This window comes from Emydura macquarii, unplaced genomic scaffold (assembly GCF_026122565.2).
Source record: "Emydura macquarii macquarii isolate MOO-44397 ecotype Brisbane River unplaced genomic scaffold, CSIRO-AGI_Emac_v2 contig_2199, whole genome shotgun sequence".
Classification (NCBI taxonomy): Eukaryota; Metazoa; Chordata; order Testudines; family Chelidae; genus Emydura; species Emydura macquarii.
Genome location: NW_027132336.1, coordinates 226,663 through 242,252, shown reverse-complemented (window position 1 = coordinate 242,252; position 15,590 = coordinate 226,663). Strand labels below are relative to the sequence as shown.

The following is a 15,590-nucleotide window of genomic DNA, read 5'->3' as shown; positions in this document are numbered from 1 at the left end:
TGCAGTGTGGGGAGTGGACATGCAGCCAAGAGACTGCACAGCTACACGTCATACCCCCTTTGAACTGCAGAGTAATGTTTCATGGTGGCTCTCTTCACTGCATTGTGAGGGCTACCCGGACTGGATGAGTGGCCAGTCTACTAAACCGATCTGGTGGTCAAAATTATCCTGTAGGGGGCGCTGCAGCAGCCCCTATTACAGCCAGGATCATAGTAGCCGCAGTGCTGGTGTTCTACACTTCTGTGGGAGCTTTCAGTCCCTTCTGATTTTTCTCAGGATACCCTGCATATGGGGTTGGACTTTGCAGGATTTGGCCCTTAAAAAATAGGTAACTGAGTTCTTCAATAAGGAGTTACAAGATGTACCAGATCACTGTGTGGGCTTAAGAGAAATTCTGACAAAATGATTGGGTTCCAAATGGTGTTTTACTTCAAGATCAGAAACTCATTGTGAAAATCAGAGGATTCTTCATCAATAAGCTTTCATTCAGATGGAAATCTTAATGCAAATGAAAGTTTTACGGCTTACAGAAACAATTTACAGAAAATTGTATTTTCATAATTAATATAGTCTTTGATGAGGGTGGAGAAAAAGTAGAGTATCAAAGATCTACTGAGGTGAGTGAATTAGTCTCTGCTGAGACTGGCAGTTTCATCAGGATTGTGCTTAGACAGACACTATGGGAGTAGCGTAGGGAGGGGAAGGAAAGCATAAGCAATTCTGAACCCAAAGTGGGTTTTAAAGCTGTACAGCTTTTGGGAGGGGCTGCAAGTGTTTTTAATCCGTATTTATTGTTTTGGCAGTATTAGCTTTTTGACAAAAGAGCTTTTTGACAAAGGCCGGAGTTCAGCAAAGCATGTAATATCTAACTGTAAACACACAACTTCAGTGGGGCTTCTCAGATGCTTACAGTTAGTATGCTTAAGTATCTTACTGCATTGTGGGCTTGATTCTGTATCCTTTAAGGTAATAGCAAAATAGTAACTTCGGTGGGGGCTGGATCTAGCTCTAGCAAAGTTCCTAGCAAAGAAGGAGATGTTATATCTACCCATTTCATTCCACTTAGACCCATTATGAACACGTCATCCCCTGTTGCAGCTTTTGAAAACACTGATTTTCCTCAGAGCTGTTTATACTAAGGTTATGCTCTTTATGGTGCCTTTCTCTGGAATATTTTCTGATGTTCTACCTATTAAATTCATTGATTCCAAGGCCAGAAAGGATCATTGTGATCATCTAGTCTGACCTCCTGTATAACACAGGCCATAGTTATCAGCATTTTGTGTGGTGTTCTCTTTCCATTCACGGAAAGTCTCTGTCCCTTACCAAACTGTATATATACACTATGACCTGTGTTGTTTTAGAAACAAGAGGAAGACAGACTGGAACTAAAAATATTAAATACAAACTGTACTACTTTCCAAGTTTGTATATCATCAAGTGGAAAATGTTCCTGTAAGAAAGGTGTCATTGTTGGGAATAATTTGTGGCTTTCAGTAAGTGAACTAAATAGTTTATTTTCACTTACTCTTTGTTGCCCCCTAGCTGGTACTCAGACTCTTGGTACCAGTAGCTGCATCTCCCTGCCCCAACACCCAAGCCTTACATCTACATTCAGACATCATTACATCCCTTTCTTCAAAGGTAAGGTCCAGGAATGCCAACTGTGTTGTGATAACTGTAGACATCTCCAAATGTGTTTTGACTTAGTTTGTGCAAGCATGGCTTCCAACTGGATAAAGTCTGTCTTAACTTTGTGTAAGTGCTTTCTTAACATACCATGTAAGTTTCTGGGACCTGCTGTGTGGTTTTTTGTTTTTTTTTTTGGTTCCCCCCCGCACCCCCACCCAATGAATGTTCAATGTTTTCCAAAGGGAAAAGAATAATCTAAAGATGAGGGGGGAGGTGGTAATCGTAAATTTTGTTTCTTATCATTTACAGAAATGTTTAACCTTGTTTCCATGTTTTAGTGTCACTAAATGGATATTGGAATAAGGGACATTAACTCCCTGGAGGATCAAATAGCCATCCTTCTTACAATACGTTTAGAGAACTAGCCAATTTTTCATGATGTTAACATTTATGGGGCCAGATCTCCAGCTGCCTAAACCAGCATAGCCCCAGTGATCAGCTGAGGATCTGGCCTGTCTTCTTTAAAGCACAGAAACTTTATTTAATCCTGTGTTGTTTATTTTGATAAATTGATGCTCATTTCTGTCAAAATATTTCACAAGTGCACATGAATTGTTAATGTTTTGCATGCTGGAGACAAAACACTATGGTGGGGGAATTCCTGGAACCTTTGAGGCAGAGTGTACTTTTGCTTGGCATGTTTAAACATTAGAAAGGAAGACGAGGTGTTTAATGATTGCAACAAAGTCCTTCCATAAGTCTGTCCTCTTTAATGAGAACTAATGTGGAGAGGAAGAGGAAGCAAACAGACATAAATCACAAGCATTTTCAATTACTTTTGCATCCTTTATCTTTGTGTCCTATTTGAGCTGATAAAGTAAAGCTATTTCTCTTGTCATCAGAGCATTTAAAGGAAAGGAGGTGATTCCCTGAGGGGGCAGGAGTTAAACAGATGAGCAGGCTTGATTTTTAAAGGTGTATAAGTAGCAGTTGCTCAGCGCCTTTGAAAATACAGCCAATAGGTCAAGATTGGGTTCCAACTTATACAGGAGTAACTCTATTGAAGTCAGTGGGGTTACACTGGTGTAAATAAGAGCAGAATCAAGCCCATCTCATGCAAATGTGACCCCCAAAGAGAATTTTGGAAAAGAGGAATAAGTTTAAATGAAGTGATGCCATTTTAACAGACCATCTACCTACAAAGATTCTGTCCCCCCACTTCTAGGAAGGCTGAGGCACACTCTTGTATCACAGGAGTCTCTGCTTGGATGCAGTTTTATGTGTACTTAAAGCTGGACAGTTTTATCAGCATTGATGCATTCAGCTAGAAAACCTGTCTATATACTGCACTGCATGATTACACAGTGTGGAATGCTCACTTTTGAAAGTCAATTGGCAGTTGCTTAGCAGCACTTACTTAAACCAGTGTACGTTCAGGGCTATCTGTTGTTGCCTTGTGCAGCAGCAATTGTTTATTGCTGTAGTTTGGAAAACAATCCATCGAGTGGCGGCCTTTCAGTAAAAAAATAATAATTAGCACAACAATCAGAATAATAATAATTTGCATTTCTGTAGCACCTGTTATCAAGGAGCTCAAAGCTTTTAGCAAACATTAATTAACTAAGCCTCACAATTCTCCTGTGAAGTAGGTAAGTATTTTTATATAATTTACATACGAGTTAAATAATAATTACATCGTTTCCCCATTCTTGTACATGGAGTTAGTGTCACAGGAAGTAATAATAATAAAAAGAGATCTGACTCCCAGTGCTTTATTCTAAATACTAGGATGCCTTCTGTCTTTATCTGGATAAATGTCTGAGATTTCCTTCTTTGTTTTTAAATTTTAGGAAAAGTCATGGAGTGATCATAGTGGGAAGAAGAAAAGTAATGGGAATATAGATAAAATATTGTCAAGTGCTGCAGGCTCAAAAATAAGATTTATTTTGCCATTTCAATTCAAAATAATTAGAGCTGTGCTTGGCTGATAGAATTCAACAAATCTTGAATATAATACACTAGTTCTTTAAGTGCTTGCTCCTGTCAATTCCATCTTAGGTGTGTGCGCACCCACGTGGACGGTTGCTGGAGAATTTTTGCCTTAGCAGTATCCCTCTGGAGTCCCAGGCTCATGCTGTGGTATATGAGGTGCCACTGGCCCTGTGCCCCTCAGTTCCTTCTTTCCGTCGGTGACAGTTGCAGGAGCTGCTTACTCCCTTGCAAAATAGCAAGAGCCTTAATTCGTAGTTTGCCTTTGTTTGTTGTGTATATTTCTAGTTAGTTTGTTAGTTAAGTAAGTTAGAATCAGTGGTCCCTTTAGGGACGTCCACCACAAGCAGGGCATGCCACGTTCCCCAGGCTTCAAACCGTATTCTGAGTGTCATAATCCCTTTCCACTAAATGACCCTCATGAGAGTTGCCTGAAGTATTTAGGAGAGATGTGTCAGGGACAAGTGTAGAATTTGTAAGAGCTTTCGATCAAAACCGAAAAAGACAGGGATATCCACCTTAAAGCTCTGTTGACGGAGGCAGCTCTCAGGCCAGCCTCTGAACCATCCTGCTTGGAATTGGATCTTATGGCCCTCCCAGTGACTCCTACCCGTACTCTGGTTGGAAGCAAGTTCTCTAGTTGGGACTGATTGAGCCAATAAAGGCACCCGACTTCAGAGGGAAAATGGCAGTGGGTCCACTGCAATGGCCAGTTGACTGGCACTGTTCCCCGAAACCTCGGCACCAGTCTACAACACCTCAACCTCAGTCACCTCCACAGAGAAGATGGTCCTCACCCTCCCGACCCATAGTCATGGTCTCCAGTTCCAAGGTAGGAGTCACTGGTTGTGTACTGTCACTCCAGATCACCCCAATAACTCTCATCATCATCGTGGCACCGCTCACTGGAAGCATGGCACCAGTCTCTAGATACCTGGCACAGATCCCGGCCTTGCTCCTTCACATGACACCACCCACTGTCTCGGCACCACTCCCCACCTATATAGCACTGCTTCCTCTGCACGGCACAGCTCTCCAGCCACACACCAATCCTCACCTACACGGCACCCCTCCAAGGATGCCCACCGGCAGTCACCCTCTGTGTGGTAGCACTCCCTGGTGCCCCATTGCAGCAGGCAGGAAGAGGGACCATTGACACCACCATGGTTCCAGTGGGAGGAATCCTCCTTGGATTCTGAAAGGAGAGCCTACTCACCACCCCCAAAAGCAGGGCTCATTGGGTGCTGGCCCTGCAGCGGGTTTCTGGCAGCAGGGCCAATGGCTGACTCAATGGCCATATTGGAATCCATGGGGGATCCCAATGATGCTGGGGTCTTTTTTCTGCCAGTCCTCCACAACTGCATCCAAGAAATGGCCTGCGGCACCAACAGCCCCAACTGATGGACCTGAGAATCAGGACCCGGAATTAGAACCCAGTGCTGACACTATCGTCCCAGTGGCAGAGCCATTCCAGAGGAGGAAGAGGAGGTACCACTCTCTCCCTTGGTTGCACTGTCATCCTCATTATCACCAGACGAGGCTGTCACTGGCCCAGCCCCCCCAGTGCTCTTGGATGATTTCCAAGCCCATCAGGAGCTCCTTAAAAGGGCAGCCTCCAACTTGGACCTGGAGGCTGAGGAGCTCTCAGAGCCTACGGACAGCCTATTTGATATTTTGGCTAATCTGGCACAGGCTAGAATAGCACTCCCTGTTCATGATGGGGTGCTAAAGGTGGTCAAGACCTTGTGGCAGATGCCATCTTCAAAACAGGCTGAAAAGAAATATGTCCCAGCTATGGGCAATGAGTACTTGTTCTCACACCCACCCCCAGGTCCCTGGCGGTGGCTGCAGCGAGTAAAAGAAACAGGCAGGGCCAAACTAGCTCGACACCAAAAAATAAGGATGGAAAGAAACTGGACTTGTTTGGAAGAAAGATCAACTCCATAGCCAGTTTACAACAAAGGAGATCTAACCAGCAGGCATTGTTGGAGAGATACAATTACAGCTGAGACTCAGTTACTAAATTCAAGGACTCCCTGCCTCAGGAAATCGGGCAGGAGTTCACATCCACTGTGAAGGAGGGGAAGGCGGTAGCTAAAACCTATCTCCAGTTAGCTTTGGATGCTGCTGATTCAGCAGCCAGATCAGTGGCCTCTGCCATGTCAATGTGGAAGTGCTCCTGGTTGAAATCCTCAGGCCTGTCCTGGGAAGTTCAACAATCGGTGCAGGACTTTCCCTTCGAGGGCAAGCTCTATTATCTGAGCAAATGGATGCCAGGCTTCATGGCCTGAAAGACTCTAGGGCCACCTTGCACTCACTGGGATGTATATCCCTTCCTCTCCTCCTTTCCATCTTCCCATAGGCAGTTCCATCTCTTGCAATCTCCATCCAGGTTCTCAGATCAGTCGAGACAAGGGTCCTATAACAGAAGAGACAAAAACAAAGGGTTTAAGTGCTGCCACACAAACCCTTCCTCCTCCACTACCCAATTGGGCCCCGTGCATCATCCATGCGGCCCACGCCAGTTATTTTGAAGGTGTGCCCGAGGACAGCACCCCAGTCAGACAGCAAAATCCAATTTCTCACTTATTTCTCAACCACCCATTTCCCTTCTGTGCTGCATGGGCCCGGATAACCTCGAGCCATTGGGTCCTCAGCACTATAGCAACTGGATGTATATCCTGCAGTTTTCTTCAATACCCCTTCCCACCCCTCTCCCCCATCCCTCTCCAGGGACCCTTCTCCCTAGCAACTTCTCGTTCAGGAGATGGAAACCCTTCTGCAAGTAGGGTTGGCAGAAGAAGTCCCTCAAGATATGAGGGGAAAAGGGTTCTATTCCCGATACAGTAGAACCTTAGAGTTACGAACACCAGAGTTACGAACTAACCACACACCTCATTTGGAACCAGAAGCAGACAATCAGGCAGCCGCAGAGAGAGAGAAAAAAAAGCAAATACAGTACAGTACTGTGTTAAACATAAACTACTAAATAAATAAAGGGAAAGCAGCATTTTTCTTCTACATAGTAGTGTTTTAAAGCTGTATTAAGTTAATGTTCAGTTGTAAACTTTTGAAAGAACCACCATAACATTTTGTTCAGAGTTATGAACATTTCAGAGTTACAAACAACCTCCATTCCCGAGATGTTTGTAACTCTAAGGTTCTATTGTACTTCCTTATCCCAAAGACCAAAGGAGGTCTCAGACCTATCCTAGACCTAGGTTGCCTCAACAAGTATCTCAAGCAGTTGAAGTTCCTCATGGTCTCCCTGGCCTTCATCATCCCCTCTTTAGATCCAGGCAATTGGTATGCCACCCTCGACTTAAAAGACACTTATTTTCACATTTCAATTTTCAATGGACACAGGAGGTTCCTCAGTTTTGTTGTGGGCAAATGCCATTAGCAGTTTATGGCACTACTATTTGGCCTTTCATCCACCCCAAGGGTCTTCAAAAGTGCATGGCGGTAGTGGCTGCTTACCTGCGGCATCAACATATCTATCCTTACCTCAATGACTGGATTATCACGAGCAAGTCCCAAGCTCAGATCCTGCACAGCCTCAATGTGGTACAAGCCACTTGCCAAGGTCTTGATCTGCTCATGAACGATCAAAAATTAATTCTGTCCCTGTCCAGTGGATGGAATTTATAGGAGCATTCTTCAACTCCACATAGGCCAAAGCTTTTCTTCTGGAGGCCCGGTGATAGAACTCATCTCATATGTGAAAGCCCTCCCTCTCATGACTGCCCGGACATGCCTCAAGCTTCTAGGCCACATGGCAGCTTGTACTTATGTGGTTCACCACGCGTCTTCACCTCAGACCTCTGCAATCATGGTTGGCGTTGGCTTACACCCTAAGCAGGCATGTTTTGGACGTCATGGTCACAATTCCCCCAAATGTCCTGTTGTCCCTTACCTGATGAATAAACCCTCATTCAATGTTGAGGGGGAAGCCCTTCGAAGGTCTATCACCCTCGGTGACACTGGTCTCAGACGCTTCGGATCTGCGATGGGGAGCCCACCTCAACGATCTCAGCATGCAGGGGCATTGATCCCTGAGAGGATCACTCCCTCAATCTAAATGTCAGGGAGTTCATGGTAGTATATTTCACCTTCCAGGAGTTCCTCCCTTACTTGTCAGGCAGAGTGGTCCAGATCCTAACAGACAATACTACTGTGATATTCTACATCAACAAACAAAGCAGGGCCTGTTCGTCAGCCTTGTGCCAAGAAGCCCTCTGCTTGTGGGACTTGTGTGTGCAGAATGACATTCATATCATGGCCTCCTGTGTGCCAGGAATGTGCTGGCAGATCTCTTCAGCAGATCTTTCTCATGTCGCCATGAATGGTCTCTACACCTAGAGGTTGCCGCCATGATCTTCCAAAGGTAGGGGACTCCCCAAGTGGACCTGTTCGCATCCAAGCAGAACAGGAAGTGCCACCAGTTCTGCTCACTCTGTGGGCTCGCCGAGGGCTCTCTATCCAATGCCTTCTTGCTCCCATGGACATTGCTCTATGCCTTCCCCACAATACCTTTGGTTCACAAAGTTCTTTTGAAAATAGAGCAGGACAGGGCAACCGTGATTCTCATAGCCCCCGCGTGGCCGCAACAGCACTGGTTCGTTTACATTTCTGGAGCTCTTGGCAGCACCCCTGTGGAAGCTTCTACTTTGGCTGGACCTCCTCTCCCAGGACCACAGCCAATTATTGCACCCAGACCTGACATCCCTTTATTTGACTGTATGGCTGGATGCAGAAGAGCGGGCTTGATTGTTGCAAGTTCAGAAGAACCTCCCACCAGAGCGACATATCTGGCCAAATAGAGGAGGTTTTCCTGTTGGGCAACAGACCGTAACCTGTCCCGCTTCCAGACCTCAATTCAGGACATATTGGACTACCTATTGCACCTCAGGTAACAAGGCTTAGCCCTGTCATCTCTAAAGGTCCACTTGGCAGCTGTTTTGGCTTTCCATCCTCCAATTCAAGGTAAATCAGTCTTTTCCCATAACAGGGTGATCAGGTTCCTGAAAAGACTAGAGAGGCTTTACCTTCATGTCAAGTATCTGGTACCTCCGTGGGACCTGAATGTAGTGCTATCCAGACTCACGGGTCCCACCCCTTTGAGCTGTTAGCTTCCTGCTCTCTCCAGCTTTTCTCCTGGAAGGTCTCCTTCCTGGTGGCAATTACCTCAGCACAAAGAGTCTCCAAGATCAGAGCCACTGTTCACCATGTTCTCTAAGGACAAGGTCCAGCTGCGTCCCCACCCAGCCTCTTACCAAAGGTAGTGTGAAAGTTCCACAATAACCAGGACATATTCCTGCCGGTGTTCTTCCCGAAACTGCACAATTCCAGTGAGGAATGTAGGTTGCATAACATGGATGTTAGATGAGCCTTGGCCTTCTACATAGAAAGGACTAAACCTTTCCGCAGGTCAACCCAACTCTTTGTTGCAGTGGCAGATAGGATGAAAGGCCTGCCGGTCTCCTCCCAGAGGATCTCTTCCTGGATAACCGCTTGCATTAAGTTATGCTATGACCAAGCTAAGGTGCCTCCACCAGAGATCATAACCACCCCACACTACCAGGGCACAAGCATTGTTGTTAGCCTTCTTGGCGCAGGTGCCAAACTAAAATATCTGCAGAGCTGCTACCTGGTCTTCTCTCCATACCTTCATGACCCATTATGCCATCACCCACTAGGCATGAAACAACATTAGCTTTGGCAGAGCAGTATTACAAGCATCACATCCATAAACTCCAAACTCAACTCCAGAGATACTGCTTGTGAGTCACCTAACATGGAATCGACATGAGCAAGCACTCAAAGAAGAAAAAAGAGTTACTAATCTTTAGTGACTGTTGTTCTTTGAGATTTGTTGCTCATGTTCATTCCCGCCCTCTGTCTCCGCTGTCAGAGTTGACTGCAAGAAGGAACCAAGGGTGTGCAGGGCCGGCGGCGCCTCATTTACCACAGCATGAGCGCGGAGCTTCAGAGGGTGCCAGAGATGGCCCTACGGATACTGCTGTCGCAAAAAATCTCCATCAGCCGTGCACGTGGGTGCTCACACACCTGACATGGAATGGACATGAGCAACACATCTCGAAGAACAAGTTACGAAAGGTTAGTAATCATTTTTTTACGATACTGGACCTGACCTTTATAAACTCGGAATTAACTCTGCATTTATTTAACAATATTTGTCTTTAAACTTCTGAGTGAGAGAAACCTCACCACCTCTAATGGGCCTTTCTCTTGATTTCAGTGGGCTTTGCCATAGCCCTCACAGACAATTCACTAGTTTGGCCCTTTTTTTTGGTCATAAAGGAATGTTGTTACTGAGTTTCTGCTATCTCTCTTTACCTCCCACAGTTTAGCTGGAAGGTGTAACAGGTTTGCCTGTCCACTATCATGTTTACTCACACACAAATGTCCTCAAATCATCTGGTCATGTCTTTTTAGTTTGGGTGTTTTTTGTTTTTTAATCATAAAAAAAAAAAGAATTCTCTGACTTCTGTGACAGCTTTGGTAAGAACACATCCTTAATTATCATACAGTTAGTGCCCATCACAATCCAGAAACATTAGGATTTTCAAAAGTTCTCAGGTTGGTCTAACTATATGCTCCCGTTGATGAAATGGAGTCAGTGAGAGTTAGGCCAATGCTAAGAGCTTTTGAAAATCCCACCTTCAGAATGCAGTGGAGTGCGCCTTGCCTTTCTTAATGTAAGAACCACATTTTCCAAGGCACGTCCTTTTTATTCCACACTAAAGCTCACTGGCTTCAAAAACTTGGAAAGAATCATTGCAATTCTCAAGACTTCAAATAAAAGCCAAGTTCATGTGCTTAACATATGGACCTGTGAAATGACCCAATTTCAGAAGTAATCTCTGGAATCTCCATGCCAGTGGTGACTGTGCATGTTGTAGAATTCCAGGGCAAGAAGGATTTTCAGGCTTACAACCCTTACAGCAGCTTTCTAGCTGCGTCATGAATCTGCAAAATTCTTGTCCAATTCCCCATCCTCTTAGACAGAAATAAAATTCCACAGTGTGAATGGCTAGATTGGAAGGTAAAAGATTGACAGTAAGCAGCATGCTGCTGAGAATGAGGAGGTACAAAAGACACAGTATGTTCTTCCTGATCAGCCATGGAATGGTATGAGAGGGGACAATATTTTGAAGTCTGGTCAGTACACTGCAAACATACAAGGTTAAAAGGACAGCGTGTCTTCTTAAGAGCTGAGAGACATGAGTATGTTTCTGTGGTTGGTACTTAAGTTCAAAGTAAACCTTTCAGGATTCTTTCCAAATAAAATAAAATGAAATCCAGGAAAGAGTTCATGATTCTATTTTTTCACCCTGATAATGGCAGAGAACCAAACCAAAACTTTATAAAACTACTCTCTCCAGTAGTTGTATATTCTATGAGACCAGACGTGAAGTTTTTACTCAAGGAAACCTTTGGCAAGAGATAACTTTGTAGCATCTAAGGGTTTTATTATCTAGCTAGATAATGTGACTGTGTGGATCTTTTACTTTTATCTTCACTTTGCTTTATTGCTAAATATTCATAATTTGGCATGTAAAATGCAAAATCTCGCTACACCTCCAGGTCTCAGAATCAGTGGCAAATATTTGGCATAATTTTAATAATTTAAATGGTTGATCAGCTTGTCTTGGTGTAATGGGTCCCAAGACTATCTTGCTTCCTTCCTTCCTTTTAGTGGAAATTTAGACCCTGATCTTACAAACTGTTCCACATAGGTGGATCCCGCACAGTTGGCAGAATTGCAGCCTTCAATTCCATGTTTGCATTCCCTGCCTCTGTCCTCTCTTCCCAAATATTCTCCTCCTGCTCCATGCTTCCTTCAGATCCCTTGAACACAACAGGAAAATAACCCCTGCTCCAGAGGATTTCTGTCTTGTGTTTAAATGATTTCCAGCACTATGAGGCCCCTGTCCTGTCTGGTGAGGCTATTATCTGCATAGACTATTTTAAGTGCCTAAAGTTTGTGATGTGTTAAGGACCATGCCTTCTATACCCTAATATAAATGTTTAGTGACTCAGTAATTTTGAGCAAGCAAAGGACAGGCATATTTTGAAAATACCGGAACTTTAAAATGCCCTTTCTGATATTTTAGCAAACTTCCCAGGAAAACTCTACTCTGGGATGAGATGTTATGTGACTTTCCAGGGAAGGTAATAACTGGGATTACAAAGGGATGCATCGACCTTAACCAGGAAGCAGCTTCTTCCCATCCATGCTCCCTGATTATTTAGTGTGAGGCTGGGATTTCTCCCACACACCCATTGCAAGGAGGTAAAGGAGTATAAGACACTCCCTTGCTACCTACATTGTGTAGTACAGTATAAAGGGAGAGATGTTTCTACAGGACTACTACTCCCCCTCTACTACATAGGTTGGCTGGCACATCTGGCTTTCTCCCTGGAGCAACATGGGAACCAGAGGCCAAATTATGACTCTGTCAGTTACAATTCAGTTCCTAGTTTGCTCCTATGGCAGCATGTTGACATGTTGTCCCTTACTCAGGGCTTGTAGTAACCCCACAATCAAGCCCTTGGTTCTTGGTAACACTTAGAGAATATCAACTAATGCTGTTCCAATTTTGGTTTCTAACCTATGCAGAATAATTTTTTTTTAAATTATTACAAACAGTCTGATCAAGTCATTGCTACCAAACAATGGTTCCCAACCTTTCTGAGTGAAAGCCCCACTAGTTAACACTAGGTAAAACATGCCCCCCTCTACCAGCCATAAACACATATAACCCCTGTAAACGCTGTGACAGGGCCAGACCTGATGGCTACAGGAGAGTAGTGGAGGGTATCTATATTAGCCCCAGGATCAACAAATCCCTGTTCCCTGAGTGATCCAGCTGGGGCTACTCCAGGGCAATTAGGCCAGCTGAGGCCAATCAAGGAGCTTGCCCCAGCTGTTAAAAGCTTCCCTGTCAGGCAGGCAGATGGGCAGCTGGAAGGGAATTAAGAGGAGAAGCTATGCGATGGGGCTTGGAGCAAACACTGTTGCTACCACAACCCCGAAAGGTACAAAAGACAAGGGGGGGGTGCCTGTCTGGGCATGGCCAGGGATCCAAGGCACACAGGCCTGAGGGAGAATGCCTCCCCACCCGGTTCCAGGAAGCGGCCCACGAGCAGGGAAGGGAGTAAGTCACGAACTGAGCAGTTTTGAGAATACTCCACACAGGGTCCCTGCTCCCACCCAGGCATATTGCTGGCATAGCTGAAGAGGGCGCAGGACCCACAAAAGGGCAGAACAGGTCGCCCTTGCCACAATGCATGTAATTACAATAATAACAACACTAAATGACATAATAAATTACTCTTACCTGAGTGAGAAACTAAGTCTTCCCTGATGCAGCCGCCACTGCATGCCCCGTGTGGCCCTGCCTCTTCCTGTCTCTCATGGACTGAGAGTAATGAAGGCGGGCTTTGGTGGGTTGGCCGGGGCTGCTCCAGGCCTCCACCGGTGTGAGGCTGCTCCTCTCCAGCCAGGCGCCCGGCCATGGTGGGGCTGGGGGGTGGGGCTCCTCCTGAGCTCCACTCTGGCTGGCTGCTCCCTTGGGGGGCTGCTCCTCCACTCCAGCTGGTGCAGAGCTTAAGGCTGCTGCACCTAGTGTGGAGTTCGGGGGGCTCAATGACCTTAATATTACTGAAGCCTGGACCCCCTGTACATGGACCCCCTGTAATCTTTGGTGCCCCCCAAGGGGGTCCCGCCCCCCAGGTTGGGAACTGTTGAAATAGACAATGGCAATGATTCTTAATTGTTTTGTAATTTTAGTTATCTTCATTTAATTCTGCACTGTCTAGGAAAGTAACAGTTCCACAATAAAAATGGATTAATTAGCAGGAATATTCATGAGATTCACAGAACTCTTCTCTGTTCTCATGGGGCTCTTCTCCTGCTCCTATTAAGGTCAATGGAAATATTCCCATCAACGCTGGGCCCATGGTTAAAATGATGGACTACATGACATTCTCTGGGACTATATTTAATGTCTCTCAGTACTCCCCAACAGCGGGTACTAAACTTGTGAATTGTTAGCTCTCTCCCGCTCCATCCCCATTTACCAGATTTTTCACCTTTGCTATGGGCATGGTTTCTACTAACCCAAAATTACCCATAAAACACCTCTCTCCCACATGGCAATGCTCAGTTATACATCTAAAGCTTTGGTCTGAGCTGCTGTCCTTTCTTCAAAAGAACTGCTCTACCTTCATCATTAATATCCATTAATTCTGCACTCCATCCACTCTGAAATGGTTACTGCAAATCGTCAGCAGCTCTGTGTTTTGTAAAAATACCATGTTTCGCTTCCAGTTGCTTAAGAGTGCTACACGAGGACTGGATTTTACAAGGCCCAAAAAAGTGGAGCTTTATTTTTTTTGTTTGCCAAGCAGCATTATAATGCCATAGAGTGCGCTCTGAGGATTAGCTGACAGGAAATAAATGGGGTTTGAAGAGTATTTGACAAAATAAGGGTATAAATGGGTACAGATCTATAGTTTACTCAATAGTAAAAATAATGTACCTTTAAATGCTGCCAAGCTGGCTATGGCATTATAGATCCGTGACTTGATAATCCAACCCTGTTTGCATATACCTAAAATATTGGGGACAGTTATCGGGGAGGAGGAGGAGGAGTTAAAATAAACATAGTACAAGATCTCAACAGCAGTCTGTTTTGTAATTTATATATCCAATAAGACATGCCTTGGCTGTAACATCTGGTTTTTGATGCAGCCTTGCTTTGAAGTAATTTAAACACAACTGAATGATTTCACTAATGGTTTTAAGGGTGGCTATAATATAATGCCTTAACATTAAACTTTGCTAAAATTCTCTTTATATATTTGCTCAGTTTTGACTATGAAAGAGCATTTTGAAAAAAGAACCTACAGATTCCTGGAGGTTTTTACTCTTTTTTATTTATTTATTTTTTTAACAGCATCACATTGTGAGAAGGAAGTTTAGATTTCAAAGCAGAGCAGCAAGGCTAGTGCTTATACCTGATGTTATCCATCAAGTATGCGTTATTGCTGATATAGCAAACTCCATTGCAAATGCCAGTTCCTAGATCTGTTTAGCGTTTGAACCACTGTACGATATAGCCTTTGCTAAGAGGGTCACATCAGAAACCAGACATGGTGCCAATAAGCAAACTGAGGTTTTATACAGAATTTATTTAAAAATGTTGGATTAACAAGTCATTTTGAGTAAGCTTTTTATGCTTGAAGTACTCTACTTTGCTTTCCATTTTTTTTTTCTTTTATCTGCTTTCTTTGCTCTTCCCCTTGGAGGCAGTGAAAGTGGTCGGAGCACTCCAAGCTTATCCATGTATTCAGACAGCAAATCTTCGCCTTCTGCCTATCAGCAGGCTCCTAGACATTTCCATATTCCAGGTAGGCATTCACTGCTCAGCTTTTAATCTTCAATTGTGGCATGTGTTCATTCTCTTCTAAATTGTCTGTGGATTTTGCATTGCTTTATGAACTGTAGAACAACAATAACAAAAGAACTTATTTCTTCTGAAGAGTGAAAATAAGTTAACTGATAAACATGATCTCAGGAGTGAATGAGTTACACTCTTCATATTTTTCTATGTATAAAGAAGTTTGTACTAGGAGAAGCCCAAAGATAACTTTATTTTATATTAAGCCTAATAGATGTAGTTGCCTTTAAATGCTACTGCTGGTTGCTTGTTGAATTTACAGATACGCTATTAGACTGAACTTTTTAAGTATCCATCTACTAAATGAACTGCTGGTTAAGAAGCCATATTAATATATCCCTTTAGGATTGATGGAAAAATTTGGGCAGCCATGCAGCCCAGAATGTTTTAAGTGAGTGCTGATAAGTGTTGCACTGTATTGTATTGTAATAGCAGTTACTACACATTAAAATGAATGAATAGTCTCTGCTCAAGTTT

The 15,590-nt window shown here is 44.1% G+C and overlaps 1 protein-coding gene across 2 annotated transcripts in view; it reads left to right on the top strand.

The window, feature by feature from the left end:
• Nucleotides 1–15,590, top strand: part of ABLIM2 (actin binding LIM protein family member 2) — a 208,588-nt gene that overhangs the window by 149,826 nt on the left and 43,172 nt on the right. For both annotated transcript variants that reach the window (XM_067558866.1, XM_067558867.1), the window contains 2 exons: nt 1,546–1,644; nt 14,962–15,063. In XM_067558866.1, the coding sequence (XP_067414967.1) occupies nt 1,546–1,644; nt 14,962–15,063 (201 nt within the window). The remainder of the gene's footprint in view (nt 1–1,545; nt 1,645–14,961; nt 15,064–15,590) is intronic.